Genomic DNA, 23166 nt, shown 5'->3' with positions numbered 1-23166 from the left:
CAGGTCAAAGAAGTCCCCTGGGTCGACATTGTCTATACCTTTTAGGATTTTGAATGTTTAAATCAGATCGCCGCGTAGTCTTCTTTGTTCAAGACTGAATAGATTCAATTATTTTAGCCTGTCTGCATACGACATGACTTTTAAACCCGGGATAATTCTGGTTGCTCTTCTTTGCACTCTTTCTAGAGCAGCAATATCCTTTTTGTAACAAGGTGACCAGAACTGAACACAATATTCTAGGTGAGGTTTTACTAAAGCATTGTAAAGTTTTAACATTACTTCCCTTGATTTAAATTCAACACTCCTCACAATATATCCGAGCATCTTGTTGGCGTTTTTTATAGCTTCCCCACATTGTCTAGATGAAGACATTTCTGAGTCAACATAAACTCCTAGGTCTTTTTCATAGTTCCCTTCTTCAATTTCAGTATCTCCCATATGATATTTATAATGCACATTTTTATTGCCTGCGTGCAGTATTAAATATCATTTGCCATGTGTCTGGCGAGTTCTGAATGCTGTCTAGATCATTTTGAATGACCTTTGCTGTTGCAACAGTGTTTGCCACTCCTCCTATTTTTGTGTCGTCTGCAAATTTAACGAGTTTGCTTACTATACCAGAATCTAAATCATTAATGTAGATTAGGAATAGCATAGGACCTAATACTGATCCCTGTGGTACACCACTGGTTACCTTGCTCCATTTTGAGGTTTCTCCTCTAATCAGTACTTTCTGTTTTCTACATGTTAACCACTCCCTAGTCCATGTGCATGCATTTCCTTGAATCCCTACTGCGTTCAGTTTGAGAATTAATCTATAGCCGGGTGATCCCAGGAAGAATGTACCTCAAATAGAAAATCGGGAATCCTCAAATATAGTGCTTCCACTTGTCGTCTACAGGCCATGGGACCTGTAAGACATAAGTGGCTCTCTTAATCAGTGGCATAAGCTCTGCTGATAACGACATATGCGCTACTGGTGTTACGCTATCTGAGTCTCCCTCTTCGGAGGGGAACTCTTGGTCAGCCATGTCCTCCGAGGGAGCGACAGACAGCAGGTCCCCTTGCTCCCATTCTATGTGTGTAGTTTGCTGTTGCTCTACCGGCACAGAGGGAGCAGGCGGAGCGGTGCTCTCACGCAGTAGCTCAGCTAACCCCTTACCCTGTCGCGAGAGCGCCTCCCACAGCTTGTCCAGCTGCTCAGAACTGTCTGATCTGTCTGAGACTGGTGGCTCTTTTTTCTCCTCTTCTTAGGAGGGGAAGCCAGAGGAGGTGAAGGGGAAGGAGAGGAAGATGAGGAAGACCGCGAAGGCGGTCTCAAACGTGACATTCCCCTGCTCTCCCTAGACACCGAGCCCTCAGGGGAGAATACAACCCTCTCTTTTTGAGCTGAGGATAGGGGGGGATCGCTCCACAGAACTGCGAGATATTCGCTTTGCCAGTGTGCGCTTATTAAAAGACGCACAAAAGTTTCACGGGAGTTGTGGTTGGCAACTGCCTCCTTAGCATGCTCCGGACCCAAACAGGCAACGCATCTGCCGTGACTGTCCTCCATGGGGAGGCCAGTCTTGCACATATCACAAGAGTGAAACCCTGGCATACTGTAGCAGCAGTGGTGTACAATTCAAACAACCACTGAGCTATAATACTATAGCAGTATTGCATATAGTACTAGTAACCAAAAAGGACTGTTGACTATCGCATGCAACAATGTTGCTTTGCGACCAGCAATAATGCTGTAATGCGTCAACAGCGGCAAGTCACTTTGACTCGATCCACTGATACTAGTCCAGGGATGGTACTTAGCCTTGGTTATTTTTAAGTACCTGTGCTGTGCCTAGGCACTAGTATAGTATTGTACAGAAAAATAATTTGTAAAGACACAGGGCACAGGACAATGGTGTGGTACACAATTCACAGTACACAGTGTATGGTGCAACGGTACTGTACGGTTGGAAATGGTATGGTTATGACTGGAGGAAGCCAGCAAACCAGACAAAACTCACAAAGAAAGAAAGAAAATATCTCAATTTTTAAAAGAAACATGTTTTTATTTTATTTTAAACAACACAATTGCCTCGTATTTTGGGTAATTGTGGGGGGATTATGATGGTGTGTGTAGGGGATTAAAATTAAGTTTTATAAAAAATAAAAAAAAAGTTATAATGTTTCGCTCCTCATTACTTGAAATATTTTTATTTGACTAAGCTTTGTGTCTTCTGTATAAAAATAGTTTCCCCTGCCGCGTTCGGTGTGAACAGTGGTCTGCGGCGACTGCAGAGCAGCGCACAAGGAGGCGGCATGCACGCCGCGTCCGCTGTGAACGCCCCTTTAGGCTGTTTGTTAAAAGCTTCGCTATGCCACCAACGGCAACTTTCATATGTCATACCTTTCCAGGATTAGCACTCTCACATTTACCTGGGGTTTTAGAGGAGTGCCGACCTGCAAAGAACAATCCTTAGTTTCAGCTGTTTATTTTGATAGGCTTTGTGTGACAGTATACTTCCTCGGTTATGATCATAATCATATTAAGCATTTTATGTAATATCTACAGAGGTCAAAGTACTATTAAAATTAGCTCCAACTTCATATAATTAATGTTGGACAAGACAGGAAGTAAGACAGCAAGAAAACAAAGAGAATATTCTTAAGAAACAAAGATCATTTATATCATGGTTCTGGCTTGCACTCAAAACAAAAGCTGTCGTTCATTTAAAACAGTCTTCTCGTGAGAATGTGAAACAATACACACTTCAGATCATTATGTTAAGCAGTAAGTGCTTATACTTGTCTTTGTGATCAGCTCCAGTTTGATACATCCAGAAAATTATGAATATGCCTCTTGGCGTAAAAAGGGAATAAACAGTTGTTTCATTCACACCACATTCTTAATATCCTAAAAAAAAAGGAAAAAGGAATTTTTGTGAGTTTGAATGAAGTATGTTGCTAAGTGTAAACTCAATGTGCCTGATTCTTTGCAATACTGTAATACTGAAAACATTTACTAGCATAATTTTTCTAGATATGGAAATATGAAATATTGATCCAATTCAAAAAGTCTATTTCATTTTCAAAATACATGTTGTAGATATATTATCTGTTACTAGTATAATAGCGCAGAATTAGAAAACGTAATAAAATGACGACAAATGTTTTTCTAAATTCAGTGCTATTGAGTGTTTAGTAGTCGGATGGATGGCACTGTGTATCTGCTGCATGACAAGATCTACTCGATATAAGAAGAAACAACAACTACCTACAATACTCACAAACAGAAGACATTGAAAAAGACTAGTTGCAACATTTGCAATTGAATTTATTATGTTTGTTTTAGTATTTCTAAAATATATGGTCTGCCACAGACAAATAAAGCTTCCAAATTTATAAAGTACAGTAAAACCATTTAACATTTAATGTAATTGAATACCAGTTGTGTTCCCAGTATGTTTCACGTTGGTTATCAATGTGTTAGCCGGGATACAAGAAAGTAAAAAAAAAATGCCCTTCACCAAACCTTTACTGGGATTAACCTTCTGTTGCAAGTCCTTGCTATTTAAGCTTAAATTCCATGCTGACATATGGCCCAAGTCACCCATAAATGCGTCTCATCCTGGTACTCCTCCCTGTAAGTGAGGAGAGGACAGAGGGGAAGATCTGATCCTGCACACCTTGGCTGAAAGCAGAGTATGCTAACTCAAGATCCAGATGTTACAGCCAGGTAGGGAACCGATACTAGGGTCTGCACTTAGGGTGCAATAAAGGGTATACAAGATGAGTTGCCAACTAAAAAATGCTTTCATAAATCAAGGAGTCTTGTCCTGTGAGGAACACAGCACGGCTCTGTTATATTATTTATGAGCACAATGACACATTGCAGCGCTTGGAAAAGAGGGTACCTGGGCTTTCTATATAAACATTTGGTTTCTTGTTTTCTTTTAGTACCTTTGTTCTGTTTATGTTGTATAAAGATACATTATTATATGTTGTGTGGAATGTCATCTCCTGCAGTTTGGACAGTCTCTTAAGAGACATGCAACACATTATGTATAGCATTAACCTATAAATAACAAAAACAAACTCAGGAATAGCCATTAAACGTAAAAGGCATGTTTTATCACTTCAGAATTGTGCTGTAGTATTTGAAGGATGGGATGAAATGCGTATCAACCGTATGATAAATGACTTATAATAAAGCATAATAAAAACTGAGGGTTCTATAAAATAGGTTCAACACAATCAATAAATTAAACTATTAGAGTTCCATAATCCTATAATTTGTATTTGGAACCCATCGTTTTAGGTAAACAAAGTCACCAATTATGAAACATTATGAAGAAAATTATTCCTGAAAAAAATACAAATTCGTGGTAAGCCTTGGGCCTCGAAAAATCCAAAAGCGACAGTAAATACTGTGAGCTTCATTCACTAAACGGCGGTAAATGCCCAGAATTACCGCGTGGCAGGGGGACGCCACACTGTGCACAAAAACAAAGCAGCGGTCGCTCTATTCACTGAGCTAATTATATGCACAAATAAAGCAAGCTGAATGATTCATTTGCTAGTCTTCAAAACGCTCGGGAATTATGCATAAGGTTTACACACACTGTACTATTGTATATATAAAGGGTGCTCAAAAGAAAAGATAAGTACGATTCCCTTTCAATTCGAAGATGACCACCAAAACCTTACGTATAGAATATGCCTGCCTATTCACTGAGCTCTCTATACCAGAGCTGCCGATAGGCCCCTTCCTGGATGACATCCTCAGTCCCGCCTACCGAGGGGTTACAACCATCATTCCACAGAAGCCATTTCTCTTTTTGCCTCTGAAGATGTTAAGGTAAGACCTCTGTGTTGAACTGAGCGTTTTGTGTAAAAAAGCGTTTCTGATTCGACTGCAGTCCCTCTGCATTTGTGCTGAAAGCTGGCTTGCCGCTTTCCTGGAATCAGTGGCTCCAAAACTGAAGCCTCTTTTTCTTTCCTCCTTCTTTCAGCAGCCTGCTCGCTTGCGTGCAGGCTGCCTTTCCATACTGTCTGTTTTGTGTGAGCAACTGCCTGTGAAGTATTGATTTAAAGGAGTGCATGTCTTTTCAGTCTACACTCTTGGGAGAACACAGTTCCTAGGCCTCACCGCATCCCCGCTGTCGAGTGATTCCACCAGCCGCCATCTGGGCAGCTGGACTAGGCCTACACCTCGCTGTAGAGTAGACCTCTCTGGCTGCGTTGGCCAGCCCACCTCAGTGTGTCGGGCCTTGACAACAACAAACAGTGGGTTCTCCCCCAATTGTTTTTGCTGTGTTTCACTTTTCAGCTCAGCCGCCACGGCTTCGGCCCTTGTGTCTCCCTGGTGTAGACTGCACACTGTCCAGGTATGTGACGACGCGGTTAGGGTAGGCACCGCTGCATAGGTGCCCCCTGGTGCACACTCAGCCCCTGGTACTTCGGTGCACTCGGTGCACATGGTGCCCAGTGCTCGGTGCGCACAGTACTTCGGTGCCTTAGTCGCACAGCGCCTTAGTGCACGCGGTACTCGGTGCACTACATACAAGGCTAGTATGATCTGTGCTCAATCTGTATCTAGTTATTACCCCTCCTCACACAGCCCTAGTAACGTCTGCCTGATCTGAAATACTCTCTCCCTGATTCTTCTTCTTGCTCTCCCGTGCAGCTCTCTGACACCGCCTGGTTTCAATAAGTGGTATTTGGCACCTAGTAAAGTTAGTACCTTTAAGTGAATATGGTTTGCATATCAAATACCTCCCTCGTGGTATTTTGTGATGTAATTTGCATACATTTCCACACATTAACATTATTCATTATATTTAAATGACTCGAACGCGGTACTTTTTCCACATGCTTTTTTCCATGCCTCTAGGTTGCCTGCCACTGGTTAGTGAATACAGCAGGTGTACAAAGCACGCAGGAAAAGGGGCTTACTCCGTGCAAAACACGTTACCGCTGTTTAATGAATGAGGCCCTGTGAGTGCATGTGTGTAGGGTGGTTGTCCTGAACTGAAACTAGAATAATTACAAGAACAATGTTGCTATAATATTTTTAAAAAAGGTATGTCCACAAACTACGTAAAGTTCCCAATGCATTTTAAGTATAAAAGTACTTTCAAGCATTGCTAGAAAAAAAAAAAGTCTCATCAGTGAGAATGTGATTTTCAAGGAAGTCAAGACCTCTAATCTAACTGAAATGATTGTCTTTGGAACAGGTTTACTTAGTCATAAACAGAGAAGCGGCTTGCTTTGATTTGACAAGTTAATAACATGTGACTTAAATTAGAGATTTTCATTTCCAGTGGATCCAGATACATTGTATTCCTCACAAGATTTGAGACACCATGGATTTCTGGACTGCTGCCACATACTCCTTTTTACAGCAAATCTTGCCATGGGTGCTCGTAGCCTAATAGACCTCACATGCAATTTCACATTTGCATTGCACATGAAAGACAACGATTTACTAATGTTCAGTTATGTTCTATTTTGCATGGCTAGGATGGTTAAGGCTCTCATTGGTTGGGTTTACATTAACATGAAAATCAACTACAGTACGAATACATTGTGAAACAACAAAAGGACATCCTTTTAGCAGCTCGACTTTACGGGCAGGGTCAATCGCTTTCTCACGATAAAAATAGCTGTAAAAAACCATGTAAACCGGAGCAGGAACCAAGCTTGTGGCTCACGAGATTTCAGCAGTCAAGATCCAGTTCTTCTGACTTAATCTCACATAATCTCCAGCAGGAAGGCCATACAAAACACACACACACACACAAAATGAACATTTATGGACTACTTTAACACTAGGACCGCCGCGGTCATACTCATACTTACAACCGCAGACGGCAGTCATTATCATGGTACATTTTAAACATCATCAATATTAAAATGAAAGACAAACTATCAAGTACATCATATGAAACATCTGCACAGCCGAAACGTTGTGTTTAAATGAACAATTAAACATAAAAGGGTTTATTTTTTAACTTACCACATATAAAGCACTACTTCAAAAAATGAAAAAACTATAATAAACATTTCAAAAGAAACTAGTCTGTAAACAGGTTTATGTACATACAAAACTGTAAAAACAAAAGTAGTTTTTAATCTAAAATGAAAGTAACATATGGTTTCTGTTGCGTGTGTGTCACTCGCAGCACAGAATCGAGGTTGAGCTGCTGCAGCCTGCAGCTTTGCAGTTTTGTGATCGAAATGTTTCTGCTGAAGCGCTGTGGCTAGCTTCAAGATGAAATCTCTCCTACTGATATTTTCCAGGGTGCATTTCTTGTACAAAACGAAGGAATTGATGGCTGCTAGGTCCAGTAGAGATAGCAACAGGTTTGGATATATATAAAACAGAATATTGTAGGGTATATTCAAAATAAAAACATGTATTGTAAAAGGTGGTTCTAGTGTTAATGAAATTTAACTTTTAGATGTTCCACAAACACACACAAATATAATTTCTAAGTAGTAAAACTTACTACATAGTAGAAATTATATTTTATATAATGTTGTGAATGCATGTGTGTGTGTGTGTGTTGGAAAGCTAACCAGACAAACAAGTAGCTAATGTGTGGTATAATTCAGAATGTGAGCGACAACACGTGAATTCATTTCTCTTGTTAAATGTTTTTATCTTAATGGCAACGCATGAAGCTCTCCTCACGATATTCAGTCGTGCTTTTCCTACTTAGTAAGCAGACACGGACATTTAAATATCCCCTCCCCTAAATGACTATGAATTGAGTAATCTGCATTGGTATGGCCAATTTTTGTTTTCCTAAATCAGAACTGCATAGCAACGCATTTCCTGAAATATACGGCAAACATGTCGTGAGGAAAACTGCTATGACTTGTGCATGTAAACGCTGCCATTGTGTAGTTTTGCTATGGATTAAAAGCAGGGATGGCCCACATTCACATAAAAACAATTGCACGAGTAAGGGATTTAAACACTGTAGACCAGTGTTTAAATCCCTTACTCGTGCAATTGTTTTTATAGTCATATTGTACCTGGACATGGTAATAACCATTCTTTTTTTTTTTTTTTTTTTTAAAGACCAAGGCGTTCAAAATATAAAGTGTGCTGTAGTCTCCTTCTTTAATGTGTGATTTATCTAAGATTTCTATCATGAAGATAATGACTGGGATATTTCTTTCCCTCTTCCCCCTATGATTTGATAAAAGGTAACTGAGATACCGTATGAAAATGACTTTTCGTAACACCAAAAAAATCACAAGTTGACAAACCATTTTTTAAGGCTCAGCATTTATTGGAAGTATGAATGTACTACTTAACAGCCCAGGTCTCCTGTATAAAGTTATGTGGAAAATGTGGACCACTAACGTGCTTCCAGTGTTGTTTTACGTGTGGTTGAATTGGTCCTGGTGGGAAAATTAGCTCTTTCTATACAATCAGAGTAGTCTCATCCATTTTATGACCCCTTTCAGTAAGATTACGCATGATTTTACTTAAAGAAGAATATCCTGTGTTTGGTATGAAAGTTTATGTATTCTCTTAAGCATGATAGATTGAACAGCTAGGTCTCTGTTGAAAGGGAAATTCATTTCCACAGGTAAAAGGTTGGAAATGTATTGTGCAGATTTTAATTCCACAATTCCACAGTTTGGGAACCACTGTTCCAGACTTAAAATGCTCAGCCTAGTTAACTTGCTGGGAGAAAATATAAATGAATTCGACAAAACATAAACAATCAGCAATACAATTATTTATCTGTCAGAGTTTACCCCAACTTATTCCACCAATATCAACTGAGGGGCATAAGCTCTGAACATTTGTTTCTAAACATTTCTAATATGTGGTGTAATGCAATTGATGCTGAGCCACACACACTAGGTTGCCATTTCGAACAAGCAGAGCTAGACCTTGCAAAAAGAAACAAATGTGTAGCTTTAAAAAGTAAATGTTCTTTCCAGATGAAAGCAATATTTCTGCATTTAAATCATACTCCTGTTAATGCTCCAAACTATAAAAATAATAATAAAAAGAAACATAAATGTTGCCTCCATGAGATCAGAAAATCCTCCTGATATTTCACACTGAAAATAAAATTCCTGAATTCAAGGTATAGCAGTTTAAATCCCCCAGAGGGCACACTGGCCATACCTTTGGGAGTCTGAAGGAAGCACATATGAAGACATTTTTTTTAAAAAAAACTTTCACAAGGCTCTGTGAAGATTACTTCCAGTGTTTCTGATTTTAGTTAACATCCCCCACCCCTTATTGTGCTTAATATTCCATCAAAAACTGAGTTTCAGTTTTTCAAATTTCAGTTTTTATTTCAGTGGAAATAGTACACAAGGATAGGTTATCAAAAGAAAATGAAATTATGGGTTATCAAGTTTTTCCCATACACCTCTCAAATATACTGCGTGGATAGGATAAAGATTCTAGATCACATTCCGGAATTACGTCATGCCTTTATGTTGAGTTCTGTGCAAAACATCACTAAGAGGCAGTTATTTAAGTGTGGTTGCAGGATGAGGCAATGCAAAATCTGGAAAACTATATTCCCTATTTCATTAATCTTCTTGAATGTTTTATTCACTCCTAGATGATGGCGAAACAGCGTTGTACAGTAAAACCAAATTTGCAAACTGAAAAACACAGCTTCACACACCAAAAAAGTGTAAAACGCAACTTTTAACCTGACATACAACAACTACAGTATGCAACATTGCAGTTTGCAAAACGTGGTTCAGAAACTCTCAGTATAGGCCAGGAGTGTGCTTTGATAGACAAGTAAATGAAGGTTTCTATACAGGTACAATCAGATGAGATGCTCATCAGACAAAGTCCCCCTCCATAGTCTGATTAGACTTGTAGGAACAAAGTGTATAACATCAGATTCTGTAAGCAGAGGCAGCAGCAATACGGATCTGCACATCCAGATCCTGTGAAGCAGCACCACACCTGGATGATTGGTGTTGACTGAGTCTGAGTTTTAACACTGCATCTAGTAAGCACTACATTCAGGCATATCCATTATTATGTAAATATTATATTGTTTATGCAACTTAATTGATAACACAAAATAGCATTGATTAGAGAAGACAAACAACTCATATTCAGTGAGAATTCTAAACAGTATCCAGAAATATCAAAGGATTACCAGAAAGTAGTAATGAAAACTTCACAATGGATCCAAAGAGAACACATGCCAATAACATAACTTTGTGAGGTAAAAAGGTTAAAGGAATTAGGGTGCATTACCAACTCAATGGATTACTGTACTAGACAGTGTGGAAGATTATCATTAAATGTGACATGATTTGTAAACGAGACCTTGGTTTCTGCTGAATGGATTGCTTTTGTTCACACAAATGTGCAGAAATGCCTTCGTTTATGTCCTATTCAGCAGCAGATGGTCACACTTTTTTTTTTTCCTAAAGAATCCTACATTTATAGTATTCTATGAAAAGAACTACTGTTCCAAATAAGAAGTTGGATGAGTGCGTTAATATTGTAGAGCTTGGAAAAGGTGTGTTGTACCCAGGGAAACTCTTTGGAATATCTATAGCATGGGTCCATTTTGATGTGAGTGCAAAAAGAATATACTGTTGCGAGTAGAGGTCTTCACAGTCAGACCCAAAACCAAAAAGGTTTCACGTAGAAAATTGTCATGCATAATTAAATTAATGTCTTACATGTGTATCCCATCTCCATAATGAAAAAAGGCAATGCATTTCTATTAAACTTCTCACAGTACCAGTGGAAGACATGCGCATGTGTGTTCTAGCATCAGGTGTTGCTAGCGAGGCTGCTTTTATTATTGCCGGTCGTAGTACACTTGAGAATCAGCACACTTCTCTAGAAATAGCACGTCTAAACTATTATTTTTGAATGTTTATGTGTAAGTACATTATATGTAAGTATATGTTGTGTTTGGGTTTTTGTTTGTTAGTTTGTTTGATTTAATTATGCCTTTAATTTGTGATATTGTGCAGTGTTTGTGTGTGAGGCAAAGCTCCTCAAGAGTAGATACCTAATCCCGATGTGTGTGCATCTCTGTCTACGTCCCCTACATAGTATTTCTATGGCCATGTATAGTTTACATTTTTGGGACTGCACTCATTATGGGGAAAGCCCAAATGCATGTGAATCATTATTCTTCGGGTTCGGGTCAGATCCGGGGTTATTATTAAAAGTTATACTTCGGTAGGGGTCGGGTAAAAACTATGCTGGTTCCATTGTTATTTTGGACCTGTAAAAACCTCTGGTTGCAAGCCTCCTTAACAGCATTCAAGAACATGACTTTCAAACGCTATAAAAACATTATTTAAATTACTTTGTGAAAAGGGGTCCATGATGACAAAAAAGGACATTTTCACAGAACATTCAAATTTTGATAGCACTCTTAATTTCACTTAGAGGCCCACATTTAATTAACTTTAGCTATAAATTCAATAAACAGGCACATTTTGAACCATTTCTATTTTGGTTAGAATAACCCATCATCAAAAATGATTAATCAAAATCTAAATGTACCCACATGCACATTTGTGATTGAGCTACCTACTGCATATTTGACTGAAATGCAAAAAAACAAAAACACTTTAGGATTCCGAACAACCAATTCCGAACAACCAACTTGATATACAACATGAGGGTCTAATGAAACAGATTCTGTATGAGGATAAACATGTACAGTGCTCCCCCTTTATAATGCTGTAGTCAGGAGTCATAGATAAGAGACTGTGCTATTTGTTTTCTGCCTTAGAACGAGCATAATAACGTTAGTGTAATGGCATTATGGGACAAATGGGAGCCATGACCGTAGCATCTTATAACCTGTTCTGCAGTATAATGGGACGCCTTATAAAGGGGGAGCACTGTAGTTTGATTAGTAATGGCAATTGTTTTTTTACATTTTACTTTAGTCTAAAACGTTACAAATTAACAAACCATTAGCTTTCTAAACATTAACGTGTTGTAAGGTGTCCAGTTGTGTTTGTATAACTAACACTGCTAAATAAATTACGGTAATACTTTGATATTAAATTCCTTTTGTTGAACTCAAATAATTTGAATATGGGTGCAGTTTCCAAGTCCCTGAAGACCAAAGTATTTTCAGGAACACAGGGAATGTCTCGTGTGAAGGGTTTCGATGATGAATAAAACCATGAAGGAATTACCAGCAGACTTTCTTTGTAGTCTAGAAAGAATAAAAGACAAAGGGACCTGTTTTAATGTCACTGAGTGGCATCTCTTAACATCTCTAAGCACTTAAACCTAGTAACACATCAGCTCTGGGGACGGGGGACAAGATGGAGGGACACGACTCCAGCAGGATTAATATAGAGTTTAAGACACAGTAAATGGTATTTAGATCTTTTTATGTACGTTACATACTTTTACACCATTCTCAACCCTGTAAAAAAAAGCTTGTCACGAGAACAAACCAATTATACATAAAGTCTACAAATTTAATAGTTTAACACAGCTGATTAGTGATGCTGGCCAACTGCTATAAATTTAGATCCAATATACAAATCATGCAATCTGCATACTTATCCACCTACACATGGTCCCAAAAACATCCTGGAGTTAATTAGCCAAATGTTTTAGACAGTAAACAAGAAGAAAATAAAAATGTGGGGGCTGCAGAAACTGGTCGCAAGAAATCAGAAGACAGACGACACACACACACACACACACACACACACACACACACATTATATATATATATATATATATATATATATATATATTGAATGCTGAAAATGCTGAAAAGTCACCTTCAAACAGTACCACCTTTCCGGTTTCTTCAGCCATCTCCAATCAACAGGCTAGAAATGTCATCTCATTTCTGTGGTAGGCACTCTGTCAAAGAGAGGAAGAGGGAGGGGAAGAAAAATCTGCAATGAATTATCACTTCAGCTCCAGAGAGGCAGGCCACTTTTCCGGTTTTGTAGACAAAGCTGGCTGGAATGTAATATTTTGTTTGAATCTGAACATTTCTGGTGGTAGAGTTATAAGCAACCACTTATTAAAAAAAAAAAAAAAAATCTTCAGTGTGGTTAACAAGTGGTTTATAGTACTATTTCAGGAAAACAGTAGACACTTAAAAGTATGGGGATTCAACATTTTAATTACTTGTGCTGCACATGTAGAGGGCATTTACTATCTGTTTTAAATTCAGTCAAACTCCTGCTGTCACATTGGAAAATAATATGAAAAAGAGTGTAAAACTCCAAACAGTTTTATTACACAAGTGATGTGAATTTCTTTTGCTCACAGGGCTTAATTTATAATAACAATGATGTACGGTGTGTTGGGTCTATCACAGGAGAGGGAATGACTGTTTATAGTGTCACATTTTAACCACGTAAATTTTGTATCAAGTTATCTGGTTGGGAGAAGAATTGACCTTTGCTCAGGCAGTGTGGCTATGTTCCGGACAATTAAGAAAGTACAACCAGTTCTGGGTGCATGTAAACCAAACCACAGTGCTTCACTGCATTTATTCATATACCTACTTTTATCCCCTGTACCGCAGTATGGGGAACTCAAAACCAAAGGAGAAAGAAAGGCAGCTTATAAGCACTTAAGAATTACCAAAAAATATAATTGCAGGTTTATCCAAGATAAAATGATTCCAACAACAAAAATATAAAAGGAATAATGTACGATCAAGTGTGGATAATAAGTCTATCGAGGGTTTCTAAAGAGCCTCTGCTTTCTCAGGGATGCACAGAGGTAATTTCTTACTAAATGTATGTCGCTTACTGTTTTTCAGTACTTGCATTATTCTGCTCTTCCACAAATGTCTCCCTGTCTTCTGCAGATAAAACTTTAAATCTGCAGGTCGTTGTATGTTTGTGTTTTGTTGTGTTTATGTACTGGTGGTTAAAAATGTTATCGTTAACCTTATTATACACAGACAATCCTAAGTTCATAGAAAATTATTCCTAATATTATAATAATATTAATAATAATTATATTCATATTCTTAAAAGAATAACTGGTGCAAAGCTACAGTCTGCATTGTTATAGATCATATACAGTACCTTTGTCTTTCCATAAGTTTGAATGTGTCTGTTCATCCAGTATACACAAGGCAGAGATTCTGGTCAATGGTAAAATATTTTAAAATTCACAGAGGTCCTGGATGTTATACTTAACATTCTAAAATTTCCAGATGTATTAAACTTACCATATTACAGCTGGGACTTTCGCCCTTTCTACTGAACGCACACATTTCCCTCTCTAATAAAAACAGAATGATTGCTCTTACCCCCTAATAAAACTGTTATACTCTTAGAAAGTATAATACAAAGTAATTTGTAGCAGGCAAATATGTTCATGAGTATTTTGAATTAGTTTAATGTAGCCTGGTATGCAAACAAACATTCCAGTCTTCTTTAAGCAGAAAATGCATGTGACAGAGAACTGAAACTTGCCACCAAAAAGTCCTTTGAGACTTGTCTAGGCAACTGAATGGTGCCTAGAAAGCTTACAAAACCCTCAAAACTGCTGTCAGAAATCATGTTGCTAGGGGTGTGTGGCAATGTGCCCCGCCCCTGTGTGCATGTGTGGGTTATATGTTGTATGTTGCGTGTGGTGTGTTAAATGTTGGTGTATAGTCATTGGTACACGGGATATAAACGGGTCTCTGTAACACGAGTATTAAAATTGTATATTTGTATTTAGGCACGGGATTGCACATCACTGCACGTGCATTTAAAGTATAGTATGTGAGCACGGGGTTGCACAGAATTAATTCACGTGCTGGGATTCAAGTGAATAATTAATTAGTAATTGAATCCCAGCACAACAGTATATATAGACACATTTTCATTCACTCGGGGTTGGGTGTTCAAGAATGGAGAACGGGAGAGAGAGAGAGGAGTTAAAATAAATAAGAATGTAAATATAAGTGTTGTACTCACCGTGTTTGTCTGTTCGTTCACTGTTTACTGTTTAGTCCGTTTTGTTTATATATTTATTTTGGTGTAAGTGCCGTGTCCTGTGTTTTTGTTTGTTACCACCGTTTATTTTCTGTTCTGTTTATTAAATGCTGAGCGAAACCATTCGCTCAGCTCCACCAAACCACACCTCTCTGTCGTTTTATTTCCTGCTTCTGGTCTGATGCCACCCACTCCGGCCGTTTTTGTGACAGGGTGACATTGTTGTCATACTTTTGATACAATAGCAGCATTCCAAGGAATAAGAAATAAGGGAGAAAGTGTTTTTTTTTTTATTATGCCAATTGCTAATAATATTTTTTTTCCAAAACTGGGCTTGTGCTATCATTCCATTAAAAAACAGCTTTTATAATTTACATAAATTAACCTTTTGCCTCTTGGTTCAAGTCTTTCTATTTCAAGTTCTTATGTCCACTACTCCATCATTTATAGCACCCATATAACTACTGTAAAAATGGACAAATATCAATATTCTTTCAGAATTCTTGAGTGTGTTTCAGTTTCCCAGGAAAGTCAAACTATGAATGGAGTTTCATGGTGGGTAAGATTGGATTCCTATTATATTTACACAAGTTGGGAGGTAAAATGCTGTACTGTAAAATTATAGGACTTGGAACTGTCAGGAAAGGAAGCTTAGAACTTACAGTACTTGGACTTGGATTGTATCCTTACCCAATCAATAACAAAGTATATGACTATATATATATATATATATATATATATATATATATATATATATATATATATATATATGGGGCTTGAATTTCATTTTTGTGTGCTGGGGGGATTTCCCCCCTATGGGGGGATTACAAAATGTTAGGGGGGAATGGCATATATAAAAAACGATATATATTTTACTGCATCATCATTCACACTGGTGTTGCTTTAAAATAAGCTGCTACCAGCTGTTCATCACTGTGAGACAGAGCACTCTCCATTGCTTTTGCCATTGCCTGACATGAAGTGTTTGCATGCAGCAGAAGAAAAAGGTGCTTTTCTTTTTAACCAGTGCTCCATTTCTTTTCTTTTTTTTTTTAACTTTCTTTTCATTTATGTATGTGTAACTACTGGTTAGTTTGTACTGGATGCATGGAACATATCAAATGAAATGTCCTTTCATATTATGTAAGTCATCAGGCATACTATATGGGGTAGAGATGAGAATATGTGTAAGAAAACACTTTTCCAATATATATATATATATATATATATATATATATATATATATATATATATATATATATTGTAATCATAGATGTCTAAAAAAAAACAAATAAAAACAATGCACCATTGAACCTCAATATGAAATGAACATGGGGGGGGGGAGGGGTAGGGGTAGACAATGTATTTTTCTTCAAAACTGTTTACTTATACTGCAGTGTACTGAGTTTCTATGATGCTTAAAGTAGTGGCCGAGAATCACGTACGAGAGAATAAAGTCTCGCTGCACTTAAACTATCCAGTGCTACTATTATTTATTTTAACCAGAACTACTCAGAATGCGGCTCATAGTGCTTTCGTCACCCACTTCCTTAGAGATTGTTGTAGCGTTTCAAGCATTCTAAACTGGGTGGAAAACACAATAGCTTGGTGTCTTAAAATATCTTTGCAGGATTTTCCCGCACTGAAAGTTGCAGATATGCGGGAGCAACTTGGAAAATGCCTGATTTCCGCGATCCTGCGCTGAAGTTCAAGCCTTGATTTATTTATATATATATATATATATATATATATATATATATATATATATATATATATATATATATTATAGAGAGAGAGAGAGAGAGAGAGAGAGAGAGAGAGAGAGAGCTCCATTAAGGCACTAACACTTGTTCAATACTTCTTTCCTGTCTGCACAAGCAAGGTTTACTTTTGTATTTTTTTGCCTTTGCCCGAGACGGCTGCAGTATTTGACTTTACTTTGTGATGCAGTTATACTGCAATCTAAACACTTAAAACAATGTGTTAAGTTATGAAAATGTAAATTTAAACATAGTAAGCGACTCTGAGTTTCCAAAGGGTCAATGCGAGACATAGAACACAGTTCCCAGTCACCTCTCAGCTGCTCAGTGAGGCCGATCGTTTTCCTAATAAAATAAGCTGCTGTCTGTACCGTTTACTGTATCTAACATTTCAAAAGTCAACGAGTGCTGTTTTACTTGTAGAGGAGCAGTAATAAATGCAAGTCCTAATTTAAAGTTCATTGTGTGTATTTGCGGTTTACTTTGACTATTTACTCAAATTAGCCATTTCAACACCAAATTTGGATGGTAGCCCCTTATATTTAAGCTTCTCATCAAAATCCAAGATTAAAAAAACAAACAAACACTTAAACTAGTGGTATGCTTATGGTGTCAAATCAACTCAAGCATTCTGATACATAGACATAAAATAAATACTGATATAAAAAATTTGGTTTTAAACTGAGCACGGCTCAACAAACAAACTATGTGTCCTTCCTTGATTACAACAATGGGTCGGAATGCCACAACGTCCCCCGCACCTGACTGAGCAGGTCGTGGCGTTTTGGCAGACTCCACGGCTGACCTTTCAGGAGCTGTATCAGAGTTGAACACCACACAGTCTCCTGGGCCAATAAGGGGCTACTAGTAACACCCTGGCCCGGTCCTGCCTGATCTTTTCTAAGCACAGAGGGAGCATGGCTAGTAGAGGAAAAGCATAAAGCAGCTGCCTCAGCTACTGGTGTGCCAAGGCATCTATTGCCAGCGGGTCCCCTACTCCCGTTACTGAGAACCAGAGGGGACAATGAGTCGATTCTTGGGAGGCAAACAGGTCCACCTGTTCTCTCCCGAACCGTTGCCAAATGAGGTTCATCACTTCCGAGGCACTGGGGACTGTCCTTGAAAGGAGGTCCGCTGCCCAATTCATCACCCTGGGAAGATATACTGCCTGCAGTGAAAGGAGGTGATGGTGCGCCCAAAGCAACAGCCTGCGGGCAACCTGGTGGAGACTGGGGGACCTGAGGCCGCCCTGGTGGTTTATGTATACCATCACAGTAGTCTCCCCTGAACCTCCTGTAATAAATTCTGCAAGGCTAGAAACACTGCCTGTCGTTCCAGAATATTTACATGGAGACCCTACCACGGGGGTCTCTATTCTCCTTGCACTCCCCTACCATTCCACACGGAGCCCCAGCCGAGGCTAGATGCATCTGTGATTATAACCTTGTGGCAGAGTGTCCCGCCCCTATTTATTATTATTTGTATTTTTGTTTGCGGCGCGGGTAAAAGCGCAGCGTCTTTTATTATATATTTAAAAACCCCGTGAGGATGCATGGCTGATCAGCTACTGATTATTTAACTATCTGACAGTCATGCATCCTTACCAAACGCGTGCAGACTCTGGCCGAGGGATAATAAGATAATTACCAACTAGTTAATCCCTCGGCCAGAGTATATAAACCTGCAGCTCTCTGCACTCGAGGTTGAGTGTAGAGGAGAGTACGGGAGAGCGGAGAGAGAAAGAGTGCGAGGTGAATAAAACGTAATTAACAATTGCTAAAACGTGCTGGATTAGCCAGCACGACACTTACTTGTTTGTTTGTTTGTTTATTCGTTTGGCCCTCGCGCCTTTTTGTTTTGTGTTTTGTTTAAATATTTTGTTTGTTAATAAATACGCTGAGTGCTATTGCACTCAGCTTCACCCGCCCATCCATTGTTTTGGTTTCAACTTCCTGGTCCGTGACGTCACCACTGCGAGCCAGACTGTCACATACCTCCATCCTGGTAACGCTGCCCAGCGCTGCCCGGCTGTGTCCACCAGGATAGGGCCTGCAGACATTGCTAAGATACTGTCATCATATGGCCACGGTTCAATGAGGGCTGAAAAACCCTGATGTTGAACCAGCCTTGGAGAGGGTGCATGTAAAGAAGACCCAAAGGAAGGATCTGGGAAGCTGCTGCCATCAAGCCCAGGAGCCTCTGAAACTTCACTACTGTGAGCTTTCTGTTGGGCTGAAAAAGGTTCAGACAAGCGGCTATTCTCTGCACTCTGTCCTCTGACAGAGTGGACAACATGGACCTGGAATCCAGACACACTCCTAAATAGGAGGGTGTCTGTGAAGGTGGAAGCTGGCTCTTTGCATAGTTCACTGACAGACCTAACCGAAGCAAGTGGTCTGTGATGAGTTTCGTGTGAGCCATTTCCTGCACTGGAGATTGAGCACAAATGAGCCAATTGTCCAGGTAACTGAGCACTCTGATGCCACTGAGTCTCAATGGGGCCAGAATAGCTTCTATGCACTTTGAAAAGGCACAGGGGGCTAAAGAGAGGCCGAACAGCAACACCTGAAACTCGTACACTATCCCCTGGAAAGCGAACCTGAGATGCTTCCTGTGCCCTGCTCTTATGGGGATGTGGAAATAGGCGTCTTTTAAATCCACCATAGTGAGCCAATCGCTTGGCCTTATTGACTGCAACAGCTGCTGCAATTTGAACCTCCGTCGACTCAGATATGAATAGACCTGTCTGAGATCAAGGATTAGTCTGAGGCCACCATCCCGTTTGGGCATCAGGAAGTACCTGGAGTAAAAACCTTCTTCTAAATCAATGATCGATGAACTGTGCAAATAGCCTGTTTCTGCAGCAGGGCTGTCACCTCCTGAGACAACACCAATGCGTCTCTTGGATCCGTGACTAACGCTGTAGTCACGCCCCAATATGGAGGGGGACCGTGTCTGAATTGCAGAGAATAGCCGATCTGTACAGTATTGAGCACCCAGGTGTCCGAGGTGCATTGACGCCAGTACTCCAGGTGACTCCCTGAAAAGGGGCCCTCGGCCTGTGGCAGCAAATTGCTAGGGCTACTGCTATCTGAGGCTTTTGTCTTTGCGCTTGATGGCAGAATTTATTGACGTTCCCCCTTTGCGCAGCCATGGGTCGCTTGTGAAACCCCCCTCTGGCTTTAGCAGGGGCCGGCTGTGCCAGTCCTTGAGGCTGCTGGAACCTAGTTTTCCAGTTTTGTGCCTGTCTGCGTACTGGAGGCGGCCTCTTTGGCATCAGGTACACCAGTTCCTTAGTAGACTCGCACGTCCGATGAGAGTGCTGCAGCATGTCATCTACTGCAGGACCAAAAGTGTGTCCTGGAGTAATGGGAGCATTCAGCAATGGTGCCTTGTCACCATCCGCTATGCGCGCCTGAGACAGTCAGAGCGGACGTCTTGCAACTACTAGCGCAGTCAGGTTCCTAGATATACGGAGCAGGTTTTGAACATCTATTGAGCAGCAGTGTGGATTAGTGGTTAGGGCTCTGGGCTCTACGCGGCGATCTGATTCAAACATTCAAAATCCTAAAAGGTATAGACAATGTCAACCCAGGGGACTTCTTTGACTTGAAAAAAGAAACAAGGACCAGGGGTCATAAATGGAGATTAGATAAAGGGGCATTCAGAACAGAAAATAGGAGGCACTTTTTTACACAGAGAATTGTGAGGGTCTGGAACCAACTCCCCAGTAATGTTGTTGAAGCTGACACCCTGGGATCCTTCAAGAAGCTGCTTGATGAGATTCTGGGATCAATAAGCTACTAACAACCAAACGAGCAAGATGGGCTGAATGGCCTCCTCTCGTTTGTAAACTTTCTTATGTTCTTATGTTCTTATGACTCTTGACCGGAGGGTCGTGGGTTCAATCCCAGGTGGGGGACACTGCTGCTGTACCCTTGAGCAAGGTATTTTACCTAGATAGCTCCAGTAAAGACCCAACTGTATAAATGGATAATTGTATGTAAAAATAATGTGATATCTTATAACAATTGTAAGTCGCCCTGGATAAGGGCGTCTGCTAAGAAATACATAATAATAATAATAATAATAATAATAATAATCATCTATTCAGGTTAGACAGTATCAAAAGGATTAATACCCATGAGGTAATGGTTACATTTTGTACTTGAAAGGGAACTATTGTTTATTATTTGTATTTTGTATTATTGAGTTAGAATATTTTGATACATCCACTGTTGTCTTCTAGTTTCTAGTGTCTCCTTGCTCCTTCTTGTGATATAAAACAAACATAAGAAAGTTGGTGATTTCCTCAGTCTCATGGTATGTATTTTCATACTTGCTCGTACCTTGCTAATTTTTTAAAGCTCAGTAGCTTCCTTCTATAAGAAGACCATGTACCTCAGAGAAGAAAGACAAAGCTTGAGTTACGTTTTTCTTTTTATTCAGTTTTAGTTAAAAAATAACCGCTACTATCGTGATAATCGTTGTATCGTGAAATAGTGGGCTCACAACTATCGTATCATGGAAATGTACTATCCTTACTCTAGACCTGATTACAGTGCGGATCCATATACTGCAGTGTTACTCGCTGACAGAGGGAGCGAACATCAAAGTTTTAAAAAAATAAATAGAAATCAAGGGAAGAAAGCTGAATGACATTGATTAACAAACATAAGTATATTATATGCATATCCTGTTTGTGTGACATACTGAGTTACATTTTTCCTTTTACTGTATTTAAGTTCTTCATTTTCTTTAGCTCTCAATTATTTAAAAAATAAGCCAAACCAGATGCTCCAACTCTGGCCCGAACTGCCGTGTGAATTTTTTTTTTTAAAGTAATATTTTCATATTTATATTTTTACTTACAATTTTTCATAAATTTTGAAAATTGAAATTAAGCAAGTGAGACAAGACCCAGACAGCGGAAGGTTTATTTAACATTAGAGAGGGGAACCCTGCCCTTTAAACAAGGGACATTCCTGGAACATTAACTGGCTGGCAAACTGGAAAAAAATAGACAGGATATAATATTAACTTTCATTCCTGGAACCTATAAAACAGAGAGATTCCCTCATTTTAAACATCAAATATTCCCTCTTTTTCCCTTACAGCTACGACATCCCATTATGTGTTTATTTGGGGTTTTTTTATAAATAAAAAAGAGCCAACTTCTCAATGTTTCAAGGGAAAGTGGAGGATTTTGATGCAATGGCAACTATACTCATTTATTTCTATTTAAATCACTTTCTACATAGATAATGATGTAACAATCTACTATTCCTTTCTAAAACCTTCAGGCATCATGGTATTTAGTCTATTTATCCATTTATTTTCTTGTATTCTTCTGTAGTGTACATTATCTAATTTTATTTATGCTAAAACTACAAATTGTAGGTCATTCGTGTTATGTTTATTTTTTGTAAAGTTAGCGCAGTTAATTTTCTTTTTTTATTTCTTGTGTTTGAAAGGTGATTCTGTATTGTTTTATATAATGCTGTACCTGTCTCCTACATATTTTTTTTGTTACATTTCTGGCAAAATATACCATAAACATGGTTGCTAGTTTTGCATGACGGGTTTCTTAAGACTGAATCTCTATTTGCGATTTCAATTTTATCTTTCAAATATATTTGCATACTTTACATGTGCTCTTACATGTTTAAATGTCCTTTAATGTGTCTATGATCTGTTTATGTTAAAATAATTAAATAATAATAATTAAATAAAAATAATAATAATAATAATAATAATAATAATAATAATAATAATATTTTTTTTAAACAATTTTACCCATTGTTTTTCTTCAGCCATTTTTGGAAATGGCTAATTTGAATGAAGCCTCACCACTGCAAACCTCATACTGATGAAGAGGTCTGAAGATGGGCAATGGCCTTTTTTCAGTCACCAAACCTAAGCAACGAGTCTTGCCAAGCGATTGAACCCTGGATGCTAGTCTCAGCCACTGTAGTCTCTTCTTGGCCTGACCGTTTCACTGTGCAATGTCTTAAGCTTTATGACTGGTTTCACAGGTATTTCACAGTCCATATCATTCGGTTCATCACCTATTTGACGACACTTGAATAATAGTTATTTTTCTGTGTGACTATGAACTGTGACTGTCGAATTAATTAAATTAAACTAAAGATGAGTGGATCAGCTAGAATTGTAAACTAGGCCAGCATTAGAAGGTAATCTGTATTTCACAAGGATAAGGACAAAGCGGTTGTAACCTTGGAGTTGGTAATTCCTAAAGACGTAGAAGTACTACAATATACAAATAGATTTAATATGGATCAGTTTCCTCTGCATACACTTTAATGTACAACTAATAAAGTTCTGAACATCATAACCAGTTACTTTGGCCCAGACAGAAAAATCAAGATGGCATTTTTTTCTGTAACTAACACACAGCTACACTGTACAACCCATGATTTAAATGGATCTCTGTATTCTAAAT

General features: G+C 38.8%; 1 protein-coding gene across 2 annotated transcripts in view; it reads right to left on the bottom strand.

Moving 5' to 3' along the window:
• Window positions 1-9285: 9285 nt before the first annotated feature.
• LOC117411046 (transcription initiation protein SPT3 homolog) overlaps window positions 9286-23166 on the bottom strand; it is a 194607-nt gene continuing 180726 nt past the window's right edge. For both annotated transcript variants that reach the window (XM_059025704.1, XM_034018075.3), the window contains 2 exons: window positions 12772-12856; window positions 9286-12188 (listed from right to left, as the gene is read on the bottom strand). In XM_059025704.1, coding sequence (XP_058881687.1) covers window positions 12815-12856 — 42 coding nt within the window. In that variant the 3' untranslated portion in view covers window positions 9286-12188; window positions 12772-12814. The remainder of the gene's footprint in view (window positions 12189-12771; window positions 12857-23166) is intronic.

This window comes from Acipenser ruthenus, chromosome 6 (assembly GCF_902713425.1).
Source record: "Acipenser ruthenus chromosome 6, fAciRut3.2 maternal haplotype, whole genome shotgun sequence".
In the NCBI taxonomy this organism is placed as follows: domain Eukaryota; kingdom Metazoa; phylum Chordata; class Actinopteri; order Acipenseriformes; family Acipenseridae; genus Acipenser; species Acipenser ruthenus.
This window is presented reverse-complemented; position numbering and strand designations above follow the sequence as displayed.